Genomic DNA, 13830 nt, shown 5'->3' on the forward strand with positions numbered 1-13830 from the left:
CGATGTATGAACAATTTATGAAAATTTACAACCCCAAACATGATGAATGTATTCTGTAGTGCAGACTAGCTTACAGTTTCTGTCTTTATGTGTCTTTCTGTTTGGTGTTAATAAACATATTTAATATAAACCAGTTCAGACTTTTAATTTTAAATATTATTATATATTAATATGTATTTATTCTGTAGTGCATGTGTCTTCATGTTTGGTGTTAATAAACAAATCTAATATAAACTAGTTTAGACTTTTAATTTTAAATATTATTATATATTAATATGTATTTATTCTGTAGTGCATGTGCCTTCATGTTTGGTGTTAATAAACAAATCTAATATGAACTAGTTTAGACTTTTATTTGTTTCATTTCAGAGTGACTGAAGCTTTTATTTTGTGACTCTGACAGGAAGTAGTAGCTGTCATTGTGTTACATTGATTGTGATCCGGAGTCAGTCGTAGGTGTTTTCCGTGAGGAGCTTCAGTTCGTGTCGGCGGCTTTTTGTTTGTTTGTTTGTATGTTTATTTGTTTGCTGACGTCACTGTGGTGCTGCAAAGAACTACGTCAATTTAACGACACACGGAGCGGCACGAGGACCAGGAGCAGGACTAGGACCAGGACCAGGTGAGTCCAGTCACTACACACACACACACACACACACACACACACACGGAAGCATCAGCCCGCCCTCCTCAACGAGCTGAAACATTAAACGTTTCTCTGATTGAACAAAGTTTGTCAGTTACACGTCCTGATCCGGTTTAAAAAGATCTGGTCTGAGATCTGGTCTCAGAGATCTGAGATCAGATCTCATGATTGTGACTCACTGACTTCCGAAAACTTTTCAGGAACAAAAACATGAAGTTGTCTGAGAGAGATGAGCCTTCAGTTCCTGTTGTCATTACTAACACGGACCTAATAAATAGAGTAGAGTAGAGTAGAGTATAGTTAAGTACAGTGGAGTAGAGTGCAGTACAGTATAGTAGAGTATAATACAGTAGAGTGGAGTAGAGTATAGTAAAGTATAATACAGTACAGTATAGTAGAGTATTATACTGTATAGTACAGGTGCAGCTAAAAAAATTAGAATATCACGAAAAAGTTCAATATTCTTTTTCCATTATTTAAGAAAGTGAAAATGTAATATATTATAGACTCATTGCACATAAACTAAAATGTTTCAAGCATTTTTTCATTTTAATTTCGATAATTAAAGCCTACAGCTCAAAAAAGAAAGAAAAAGGTATCTCAAAATATTAGAATATTTAATTTCGAGGTTTCAATAAATTGCTATTCATACAGTATAAATACTGTGTATCTCTCAGTCTAGTTCAGTACACACAACCACAATCATGGGGAAGGTTGCTGACTTGACAGTTGTCCAGAAGACAATCATCGAGACCCTCCACAAGGAGGGTCAGTCACAGAAGGTCATCGCTGAAAGGGCTGGCTGTTCGCAGAGTGCTGTATCGAAGCATGTTCACGGAAAGTTGACTGGAAGGGAAAAGTGAGGTAGGAAAAGGTGCACAAGCAACAGGGATGACTGCAGCCTTGAGAAGATTGTCAAGCAAAGCCGATTCAAGAACTTGGGAGAGCTTCACAAGGAGTGGACTGATGCTGGAGTCAGTGCATCAAGAGCCACCACTCACAGAGGTCTTCAGAAGATGGACACAGCTGTTGCATTCCTAGTATCAAGCCACTCCTGAACCAGAGACAACGTCAGAAGCATCTTACCTGGGCTAAGGAGAAGAAGAACTGGACCATTGCTCAGTGGTCCAAAGTCCTCTTTTCAGATGAAAGTAAATTTTGCATTTCATTTTGAAATCAAGGTTCCAGAGTCTGGAGGCAGAGTAGAGAGGCACAGAATCCAAGTTGCTTGAAGTCCAGTGTGAAGTTTCCACAGTCGTTGATGATTTGGGGTGGCATGTCATCTGCTGGTGTTGGTCCACTGTGTTTTATCAAGTCCAAAGTCAACGCAGCCGTCTACCAGGACATTTTAGAGGACTTCATGTTTCCGTCTGCTGACAAGCTTTATGGAGATGCTGATTTCCTATTCCAGCAGGACTTAGCACCTGCCCACAGTGCCAAAACTACTGCTAACTGGTTTGCTGACCATGATATTACTCTGCTTAATTGGCCAGCCAACTTGCCTGACCTGAACCCCATAGAGAATCTACGGGGTATTGTCAAGAGGAAGATGAGAAACATCCAACCCAACAATACAGATAAGCTGAAGGCCGCTATCAAAGCAACCTGGGCTTCAATAACACCTCAGCAGTGCCACAGGCTGACCGCCTCCATGATGCCACGCCGCATTGATGCAGTAATTTGTGCATTTATTCACTCAATATCAAGTAGTGAGTGAATAAATGCACATTTCTGTATTGTTAATCCTTTTTTTGATTGATCTTATGAAATATTCTAATATTTTGAGATACCTTTTTCTTTCTTTTTTGAGCTGTAGGCTGTAATTATCGAAATTAAAATGAAAAAATGCTTGAAACAATTTAGTTTATGTGTAATGAGTCTATAATATATTATATTTTCACTTTCTTAAATAACTGTCAAAGAATATTTAACTTTTTCGCAATATTCAAATTTTTTGAGCTGCACCTGTAGAGTACAGTGGAGTATAGTAAAGTAGAGTATAATACAGTACAGTATAGTGGAGTAGAGTATAGTAATGTATAATACAGTATAGTAGAGTATAATACTGTATAGTAGAGTACAGTTGAGTAGAGTACAGTTGAGTATAATACAGTACAATATAGTAGAGTATAATACAGTATAGTAGGGTACAGTGGAGTAGAGTAAAGTAGAGTATAATACAGTATAGTAGAGTACAGTAGAGTTATGAAACCACTCACATTCACTCACACAACCTCTGAAACACTGAAGTGCTTAGAGTACTAAATATACCGAGGGTTAGTGTCGGTAAATATACCGAGGGTTAGAGTCGGTAAATATACCGAGGGTTAGAGTCGGTAAATATACCGAGGGTTAGAGTCGGTAAATATACCGAGGGTTAGAGTCGGTAAACATACCGAGGGTTAGTGTTAGTAAATATACCGAAGGTTAGAGTCGGTAAATATACCGAGGGTTAGTGTTAGTAAATATACCGAAGGTTAGAGTCGGTAAATATACCGAGGGTTAGAGTCGGTAAACATACCGAGGGTTAGTGTTAGTAAATATACCGAAGGTTAGAGTCGGTAAATCTACCGAGGGTTAGAGTCGGTAAATATACCGAGGGTTAGTGTCGGTAAATATACCGAGGGTTAGAGTCGGTAAATCTACCGAGGGTTAGAGTCGGTAAATATACCGAGGGTTAGTGTTAGTAAATATACCGGGGGTTAGAGTTGGTAAATATACCGAGGGTTAGAGTCGGTAAATATACCGAGGGTTAGAGTCGGTAAATATACCGAGGGTTAGAGTCGGTAAATATACCGAGGGTTAGTGTTAGTAAATATACCGAAGGTTAGAGTCGGTAAATATACCGAAGGTTAGAGTCGGTAAACATACCGAGGGTTAGTGTTAGTAAATATACCGAGGGTTAGTGTTAGTAAATATACCGAAGGTTAGAGTCGGTAAATATACCGAGGGTTAGAGTCGGTAAATATACCGAAGGTTAGAGTCGGTAAATATACCGAAGGTTAGAGTCGGTAAACATACCGAGGGTTAGTGTTAGTAAATATACCGAGGGTTAGTGTTGGTAAATATACCGAGGGTTAGAGTCGGTAAATATACCGAGGGTTAGTATTAGTAAATATACTGAGGATTAGTATTAGTAAATATACTGAACAGGAGACGTTCACAATTAAAAGACAATAAACCAAAAGTTAAAGCCAGAAAATAAGCAGATTAAAAGTGAGTTGGTAAAAAGATTTGATCTGATTTAAATGAGCTGCTGCGGTGGCTGCTCTCAGGTGTTCTACAGGTGGAACAACAGGTGACCCGACAAGTCCATTTACTGATTCATAGACCAGTAAATCTGACTGATTATAGACCAGTAAGAGGATTTCTGAATCTGACTGATTTTTGACTGAGACCTGTGAAGGCACCATTCCGTTGGTCTGTGAGGTCGGAGGTTCAGCAGGATCTGAGTCATCAGGTGACCTTCATCATGTTCACAGAGGTCAAGAATAAAACATCTGACCAGAAGCTCTATGGGACCTCTCACCTCTAACACCAAGCAATAATAATTTATAATAACTTTAATATTTATTAGCCTACAGTACATGTCGCTGTCACACATTTCTGTTTTTACCTCCCTTCATTAGAATATAAGATTAATAACCTGTCGGTGTGCATCCCCAGTTTCCCCCAGTGTCGTCCCAGTACTCCCACCATGAGCGTGCAGCCCCGGAGGATCCGTCTGAAGCCCTGGTTGTTGGCGCAGGTGAACAGCGGCAGGTATCCTGGTCTGCAGTGGCTCAGCTCAGAACACAGACTCTTCCAGATCCCCTGGAAACACGCTACACGCCACACGCCAGCATCAGACGAGGAAAACACCATCTTCAAGGTCTGAAAGTCCGGAACTACCTCTGACCTCTTTGATCCGTTAATATCTGACCTCCTTTATTCCCACCGGTCTGTTCTCAGTTTCATGTTGTTCTGCACTTGTATTGTTTATTAATCTTTTTTCATTAGTAATTAAATAAATCATAATTAGTAATACGATTTTATCGGTTAGTTGTTGAGTTTATTCAGTTTCTGCAGGTTTCACTGATTTAATTAATGACCGTCTCTTTAATTTATTAAACCCTAGTTAGTGCTGGAGAGTTTCCTCAGTGTCCATCCATCCATCCATCCATCCATCTGCAACCGCTTATCCCGTTAGGGGTCGCGGGGGGGCTGGAGCCGATCCCAGCCGACATTGGGCGAAGGCAGGGTACACCCTGGACAGGTCGCCAGTCCATCGCAGGGCTGACACATAGAGACAGACAACCATTCACGCTCACAGTCACACCTACGGGCAATTTAGAGTCCACAATTAACCTAACCTGCATGTCTTTGGACTGTGGGAGGAAACCGGAGTACCCGGAGAAAACCCACGCTAACACGGGGAGAACATGCAAACTCCACACAGAAGGGTCCCATGCCGGATTCGAACCTGCAACCCTCTAGCTGTGAGGCGCCAGTGCTAACCACTGCACCACCGTGCAGCCCCCTTTCCTCAGTGTGAGTTTCCTAAAATGTGGAATTGGCTCAGTGAACTTTACTGCTGATGATGTCACTTCCTCCTTCACTGGTCGCTGCTTCTGCTTTATTTCTGATCGCTGTGCTGAGACAGACAGAAGAGCGGGTCGACCCATTGAGCCCGGTTAACTCGACTTTAGAGCAGCGCTTTCTTTGGTTCTGATTCTTTTAGTAACTCACTGCTAAACTGGACCTGATGATTCTCAACAGAACCACTGTTTCAGTGTTACTGGGTTTGAATCTGAGCAGCGTACCTTTGATCCTCAGCAGGCAACGTCCAGATGCATTGGTCCAGTACCACTCGTCCTAGTCGGGGCGGTCCAGTTCTCAGTGAGGCGTATCAGTTCTGCCCCCTGGGGCCGAGCCGGATGGGCAGGGTCATAGTAACAGGACTGTAGGCTTTGTGCTCGGGCCGGCAGACTGAGACCATACAGGGTCAGGATGGCGGCAGCCTTTAATGTGGGTCATAGTACCAGGACTCGAGGCGTTGGGCTCAGGCCGGCTGGTAACAAAGGAAACCAGGATCACTCCCAAGTCAGCTGCTCGCCATCCCTCCCTCGCGGCTGTCAAACACCTCCAGGAACGCCCCAACATCACCTTCAGGTGTTGCCTCTGCAACACATGTCGGGTCCTCTGGGCCTCTCTGGGGGGTCGCTGTCCTCCATCTTCTGTGTTACCTTTCCCCGGGTCACGGCGATGAGATCACGGTCCGTGTGGCCCACAGGGCTGAAGACGTCTTTATTAACTCTCAGGGGAGAGGAACAGGAGACTAAATGATCGCATCAGTCACTTTATATTTCTTTAAGGGCTGTGGTAGACAGAGATCGAGATCAGGATCAGGATCAGGATCAGGATCAGGATCAGGATCAGGATCAGGATCAGGATCAGGATCAGGTCTTCTCCCCGGCTCCTCAGTGTTTCTTCCTGCTCTCCTTCTCCTCCAGGTCTGGACGAGCTAGCAGTGTAGGTAGACTTGATTGAGAACTCTTCCCAGCTGATCCCTCCAGGTCTGGGTCTGGCCCTGCTCTCTGGCCCCCTCTGCTGGAGGTAACAGTGGTGGAGCGACACCCTAACCCACTCCAAGACTAGAATCCAGATCAGAAATCAGAAATACTTTATTGATCCCCGGGGGGAATATATAGATGTATAAACATAGAGAAATCATGAATAAAAATATATCTAAATGTAAAATATATGTTGTCTATATACAGTATACATATACAGTATATATATGCAACACTTTGCAATCTAATGAACATGTCTACCGTTTTCTAAACTTTATGACAATAAAGTAGAATAAATGAAAGGTCTGTCTCAGTTTGAGCCGTTTACAGTAAATAGTTTGTACCGGTAGTCACATGGAACTGAGATTGGAGCGTGTTTCATGAGGAACACTAAATGGCGTTGCACGTGTTCAGTAAGAGAAGCTGGTTAAGTCGTAATCGATGCGGACTCACTTTTGGAGGGTTTATATCCCACTTCCACTCCCCGCTGACTGGTTTGGGATGGTGCTTAATATGGCGGACCCTCCACGCCAACGGAGAGGAAGTGGGTAGAGTGGTTAATATGGTGGACCCTCCACGCCAACGGAGAGGAAGTGGGTAGAGTGGTTAATATGGTGGACCCTCTACGCCAACGGAGAGGAAGTGGGTAGAGTGGTTAATATGGTGGACCCTCTACGCCAACGGAGAGGAAGTGGGCAGGGTGCTTAATATGGTGGACCCTCTATGTCAACGCGCTAATGGAGAGGAAGTGGGTAGAGTGGTTAATATGGCGGACCCTCCACTCCCACAGCGTGTGAACGCAGCACCAGTCTGTCTAACTGGTCCTTTAATGTTCCTCCTCTGTGTCCGGCAGGCGTGGGCTCTGGAGACGGGTAAATACCAGGAAGGTGTGGATGAACCCGATCCGGCCAAGTGGAAAGCAAACCTTCGCTGTGCTCTGAACAAAAGCCGAGAGTTTCAGCTGAAATATGACGGCACGAAAGAAACTCCGGTCCAACCGTACAAGATCTACGAGGTCTGCGAGCAGATCGGGATCACAGGTGAGTCTGTTCTGAACTAGACTACATTACAGGTGAGTCTGTTCTGAACTAGACTACATTACAGGTGAGTCTGTTCTGAACTAGACTACATTACAGGTGAGTCTGTTCTGAACTAGACTACATTACAGGTGAGTCTGTTCTGAGCTAGACTACATTACAGGTGAGTCTGTTCTGAGCTAGACTACATTACAGGTGAGTCTGTTCTGAGCTAGACTACATTACAGGTGAGTCTGTTCTGAGCTAGACTACATTACAGGTGAGTCTGTTCTGAGCTAGACTACATTACAGGTGAATTCAGAGATCTACAGTGAAAGTACCTCCAGATGTTTTGTAGCTAGAGGTCGATATCTCACAGAAATTCAGATATAGAGTGAAAGTAATTTCAAAGTGTTATTTCAGAAAAGTGAATTAGTAAAACTGCCCTGAAAAAGTCAAGTGGGCTGATACGTGTAATTTATAATAATTGATATGAATTTGAACTCATTGTCTGTGATCCGTTTCCTGTTTCAGACGGTGCTGATGATGAGGACGAAGAGGTGAGGAGCACAACGTGTAAACAATACAAACACAACACTTCACATTTTTATCACCTGACTGACAATCTGTTTTATTCTCAGATGCCCAATCTGATGGAGCTCACAATCAGTAAGTACCACGACCTAACCCCAACCCACCAACCTGTTAGTGTCTCCATGGAAACTTAATCCTGTTAGGACCCGTATGGTTCAGTGTCTCCATGGAAACATAAACCTGTTAGGACCCATGTGGTTAAGTGATTGTCATGTGATGTCTCATCAGACCCCAGGATCCGTGACCCCTCCTCCTTCAGCTCCTTCCCAGCTCATTCAGAGGCCACGTTTGGACATGTAATCCCCATGACCTCTGACCTCCCCATGGTCTCTGACCTCCCCATGACCTCGGACCTCCCCATGGTCTCGGACCTCCCCATGACCTCGGACCTCCGGGCTCAGGGCCGGATGGTGAACCAGGGGAGCTTCGTCCATCCTGCAGGACTCTCTAACGGACTACCGGACCTGAATGCTCTGCCCCCCCCGGCTGCCTCTGCTCCCCAAGGGCCGGCCCAGATGGAGGCCAGCAGCATGGGGGACGTCCAGGACCAGGGGGACGTCCAGAACCACCAAACCTGCAAGTACGACCTGCTGAGCAGCGTCCCATGTGAGTGCCACCTCCGACCTCTGACCTCTGACCTCTGACCTGCTCTGGTGTTACAGGTGACAATGAGATGTTGAGAACTCAGTCTGCACGGTTGCACCGGCCCGTTCACTGGTTCTGGTACCGTTGATCCTCTCTGACACCACGTGGTGTTTGGTTCTTGTTGAGACAATAAAGACAACTGTTTAGTCTTAGTTTAGAATAAAGGCAGGTTTAGCCAAGCTCAGCACTAAGACTGGCAGCAGGGGGAAACATTGACAAGCTCACCTGGCTCTGGGGTTCAGGGTTCAGGGTTCAGGGTTCAGGGTTCAGGTAACTGGACTGAGTGATGAAGAAGCAGGATGAGTCTGAGTTGGTTCATTGAGGGTCGGTAGTTTGATTTCCGGCTCCTCTACCAGGCGCTCCTGAACCCTGAATCCCAGACACTACAGGTGTGATCGAGTTACAGTTTCTAGTAAACAAAGAGGGTGAGTGTGGAGCTCTACTCAGACACATCAGGGTTAACATGAGGATCAAATCACCTGGATCACACCCACCTGTTGGCTCACAGTGAGGAAGGTGTGGTGGACGGTGGAACCGGTTCTGTGGTTAAACTCTGAACAACACAACAGTTTATTCAACACTGAGTGTTACCAAGGAAACTACAGTTCAGAGTGTGTTCACTAATCATGTGTTTGTTTCATTATTAAAATGGTCTTGTTGGTGTAGTAACAGATAAAACTAGAGGGGCACTCAGAGAGCACAGACCTCCACCAAGGCCGTTCCCAAAAGTGGAAAATAATCTGTGTATCCGCCCTGTTATTGAAACTGAATGAGTGCTTCAGCCTTCAACAAGTTTTATGACAATCAGGCCGGTAGTTGTTCTGTAATCCTGCTGACAAACACACAAACAAACCAAAAAACATAACCTCCTTGGCCCGAGGTAATACCTGTCCTCTGTTAGTTGCCGTAGTAACAGATATAATAACTATGTGTTGTCGTAGTTACAGATATACTCTGTGTGTTGCCGTAGTAACAGATATACTCTTTGTGTTGCCGTAGTAACAGATATATTCTGTGTGTTGCCGTACTAACAGATATACTCTGTTTGTTGCCGTAGTAACAGAAATACTGTGTTGCCGTAGTAACAGAAATACTGTGTGTTGCCGTAGTAACAGATGTACTCTGTGTTGCCGTAGTAACAGGTATACTCTGTGTGTTGCCGTAGTAACAGATATGCTATCTGTTGCCGTAGTAACAGATATAATAACTATGTGTTGCTGTAGTAACAGATATACTCTGTGTTGCCGTAGTAACAGATAGAGTATTTCTGTTACTACGGCAACACAGTTATTATGTGTGTTGCTGTAGTAACAGATGTACTCTGTGTGTTGCCGTAGTAACAGATCTGGACCTGAGGTTCCAGTATCGGGGCCGGACGGCGGGCTCTCTGACCGTCAGTAACCCTCAGGGCTGCCGGCTGTACTACGGACACCTGGAGCCGACCCCGGAGCAGGTGGACCTGTTTGGACCCGTCACCCTGCAGCAGGTCTTGTTCCCGGGGACGTCTGAGGTTCAGAACCAGAAGCAGAAATTCTACACCGAGGCCCTGCTGGACGTCATGGACCGCGGTCTGATCCTGGAGATCTGGGAGCAAGACATCTACGCCGTCCGTCTCTGTCAGTGCAAGGTGTTCTGGTCCGGACCCGGCGTGCCCGAGCACAGTCCACCCAACCCCCTGGAGAGGGAGAAGAAGATCAAGGTGTTCAGCCTCAACGACTTCCTGCAAGGTGACCAATCACTGAGGTGTTGAGAGAGCTCGCCAAATGTTTCATCCCATTTCTATTAACATCCAGGTGTTTCTGTCTGCAGGCCTGATCCTGTTCCAGAGAGGGGAAGCTCAGAACCCGCCACCTTTCGAGATTTACTTCTGTTTCGGGGAGGATTGGCCCGACAAGAAACCCAAAGAGAAGAAACTCATCATCGTCCAGGTCTGTTCATCGACACTCGTCCACTGGGGGGGGGATATGCAGACATTTGGGGCAGAATTTCTTCTTTTTCCCAAAGTTCTCTGATGTGGGTTTGGTGTCTGGGCCGTTACAGTAAATCTCAAATAGGGTTTCTCTCTCCGTCACGTTAACATTCCTTCCTGAAGTTTTGAGGAATGAACCCACGCTAACCCTGCACCTCGTCGTTTAAGACCTGGAGCTCGTGGTCTGGACACTCTGCCATTGTTCTTCAACATTTATACTTTCACATGGGTAACTGCAATCAGACACAACTTTATGGGCATGTGTGTGCTGTAATATATAATAATAGTAGTAATATATTACAGCACAATATCTTCTGTCAGCGGCCGCGCCCCATTCCTTATCAATTCACCCGTGAGACTTTACAGGGACGTGTCCAGCTGTTAGAAACAAACTATCTTTACATATTCATCGATTTTTACATGATGCTATAATATATATATATATATATAATATTTATATATATATATTATATATATCATATATATATTATATATATGATATATATAATGTATATATATATCATATATATATTATATATATCATATATTATATTATATATGATATATATAATATAATATATGATAATATTATATATATCATATATTATATTATATATGATATATATAATATAATATATATTATATATATCATATATATATATGATATATCATATATATATATGATATATCATATATATATGATATATGATATATCATATATATATGATATATCATATATATATATTATATATATGATATATATAATATTATCATATATTATATTATATATATCATATATAATATAATATATGATATATATAATATATATATGATATATCATATATATATATGATATATATATAAGATATATAATATTATATATAATTTAAAGCTTTAACTCTGTAAGTAATGTTTTTTGATGTCATCATGACCAACAACTTCCTGTGAATGTGGGATTAATTCTGCAGGTATTAAATGAAAATCTGGGATTGAAACTTTGATCTGTGAAAAATGCTTTGACAAATAGAGAGTAACCTGGTTCTTATTGTGGTTCTCGTGACCTGGTTCTTATTGTGGTTCTCGTGACCTGGTTCTTATTGTGGTTCTCGTGACCTGGTTCTTATTGTGGTTCTCGTGACCTGGTTCTTATTGTGGTTCTCGTGACCTGGTTCTTATTGTGGTTCTCGTGACCTGGTTCTTATCGTGGTTCTCGGTCCAGTTTTAAAATGGCTCTGGTTGTGGTTCTGGTTGTTTAAACCTGGTTCTGGTTGTCTGCAGGTGGTTCCTGTGGTGGCTCGGATCCTGAGAGAGATGTTCTCTGGAGAACTCAACTGGTCCACCGACAGCATCCGGCTGCAGATCTCAAATCCTGACGTGAAGGACCAGACGGTGGAGCAGTTCAAGGAGCTGCAGAGGCTCCTGCAGAGCCAACACATCCAGGGGCCCTGGACCCCCAATGTCCCCTGATCGACACATATAGGGGCCCTGGACCCCCAACGTCCCCTGATCCACACATCTAGGGGCCCTGGACCCCCAATGTTCCCTTGATCGACACATCCAGGGGCCCTGGACCCCCAACATCCCCTGATCCACACATCCAGGGGCCCTGGACCCCCAACGTCCCCTGATCGACACATCCAGGGGCCCTGGACCCCCAACGTCCCCTGATCGACACATCCAGGGGCCCTGGACCCCCAACGTCCCCTGATCCACACATCCAGGGGCCCTGGACCCCCAACGTCCCCTGATCCACACATCCAGGGGCCCTGGACCCCCAATGTTCACTTGATCGACACATCCAGGGGCCCTGGACCCCCAACGTCCCCTGATCGACACATCCAGGGGCACTGGATCCCCAACGTCCCCTGATCGACACACCCAGGGGCCCTGGACCCCCAACGTCCCCTGATCGACACACCCAGGGACCCTGGACCCCCAACGTCCCCTGATCGACACACCCAGGGGCCCTGGACCCCCAACGTCCCCTGATCGACACACCCAGGGGCACTGGACCCCCAACGTCCCCTGATCGACACACCCAGGGGCCCTGGACCCCCAACGTTCCCTGATCGACACACCCAGGAGCACTGGACCCCCAACGTCCCCTGATCGACACATCCAGCGGCACATCCAGCGGCACTGGACCCGTCACTCTGATCATGTTAAAGATTCAAATGGTTTTCAACTTTTCACTCTAGTTAAAAAACTAAATGTTGTCCTCTGAGAACCAGAGTTAGTCAGCTGGTCTCAGCTCAGCTTTAAAGGAAGTGAAGCTTTCAGTATGAACTGCAGCAGACAGTGATCATCAGTGTTGAGGTGAGGTAAAGGTACTGAATGTGAGATTGAGAGCATTTCTATTGCCTCCATACGACTCTCAATATAGCGACGGCTGGAAGTTAATGGTGCTAACAGCCTGATGATGATGATGATGATATATTAATGGTCTGGATATTGTACAGAGAACCTTTAAAGTTCTTCCTCCTGAAAGTGGTGTGCAGGTTTGTTTCTGATGTTTTGTCCCGACATCAAACCTTCATGTTATGTTTCTCTCCACCGCAGCTCAACAAGGAAACATTTTACACCCAACAGGCTGAAGTATTATAATATCAGCTTGTTGGATTAAGATCCAGATCTGTCCTTTAGCTTCCGACATGTTCAATGACCATGAAACAGTCAGATAACTCTGTATTCAGGATTTCATTAAACACCGCTGCAGTATTCTTTCATACATGCTGTCGTTTTTACATTTTTACTTACCGGGAAATACACAGCATTACACAGCATTACACAGCATTACACAGCATTACGCGTCATTCCACTGCATTAAACTGCATTAAACTGCATTACGCATCATTACAATGCATTAAACTGCATTACGCATCATTACAATGCATTACGCGTCACGACACCGCATTACACATCATGACTTGGCATTACGCGTCATGACTCGGCATTTTGTGTCATGACTCGGCATTTCGCGTCATTACACATCATTACAGAGCGTTACACAGCATTAGAATGCATTATGTGTCTTGATGCGTCATGACACTGCATTACACATCATGACTCAGCATTTTGAATCATGACTCGGCATTACACTGCATGACTCGGCATTACACTACATGACTCGGCATTACACTGCATGGCACGTCATTACATTGCATGGCACGTCATTACATTGCATGGCACGTCATTACATTACACGTCATGACACGGCATTATAGGTCATGACACTGCATGACACGTCAATATATTGCATTACACGTCATGACAGGGCATTACGCGTCATTACACGTCACTACAGGTCATGACACAGCATTACGCGCCATCATGCGGCATTACACTAATACAAAATATTACACAGTAATACATTGGGTACAGGTCTACGAAGGACAGATTTGACTAAGATTC

General features: G+C 44.3%; 1 protein-coding gene across 4 annotated transcripts; it reads left to right on the forward strand.

The window, feature by feature from the left end:
- Window positions 1-402: 402 nt before the first annotated feature.
- On the forward strand, window positions 403-13147 carry irf5 (interferon regulatory factor 5). 4 transcript variants are annotated; one of them, XR_012592624.1, is made up of 10 exons: window positions 406-619; window positions 4310-4514; window positions 7049-7235; window positions 7746-7771; window positions 7853-7880; window positions 8034-8411; window positions 9788-10177; window positions 10260-10378; window positions 11698-12182; window positions 12342-13147. XR_012592624.1 is itself a non-coding variant. In XM_074625245.1 (9 exons), exons 1-9 carry the CDS (start codon window positions 513-515, stop codon window positions 11884-11886), a joined length of 1629 nt encoding a protein of 542 aa, XP_074481346.1. In that variant the 5' UTR covers window positions 406-512; the 3' UTR covers window positions 11887-13147. The 4 variants fall into 4 exon arrangements, 3 of the variants coding, with proteins under 3 accessions (XP_074481345.1, XP_074481344.1, XP_074481346.1); XM_074625245.1 differs by having other exon boundaries at window positions 11698-13147; XM_074625244.1 differs by having other exon boundaries at window positions 403-619; window positions 7746-7880; window positions 9794-10177; window positions 11698-13147.
- Window positions 13148-13830: the final 683 nt, after the last annotated feature.

Source organism: Sebastes fasciatus, chromosome 23 (assembly GCF_043250625.1).
Source record: "Sebastes fasciatus isolate fSebFas1 chromosome 23, fSebFas1.pri, whole genome shotgun sequence".
NCBI classification, from domain to species: domain Eukaryota; kingdom Metazoa; phylum Chordata; class Actinopteri; order Perciformes; family Sebastidae; genus Sebastes; species Sebastes fasciatus.

Bases quoted from the DNA above. Each gene is read 5' to 3' on its own strand.
- irf5 (XM_074625243.1), top strand. From the start codon at position 513: ATGTTTATTTGTTTGCTGACGTCACTGTGGTGCTGCAAAGAACTACGT. The intron at 10,178-10,259 runs GTGACCAATCAC...TTCTGTCTGCAG, and splicing joins CCTCAACGACTTCCTGCAAG to GCCTGATCCTGTTCCAGAGA. The intron at 10,379-11,697 runs GTCTGTTCATCG...GGTTGTCTGCAG, and splicing joins AGAAACTCATCATCGTCCAG to GTGGTTCCTGTGGTGGCTCG.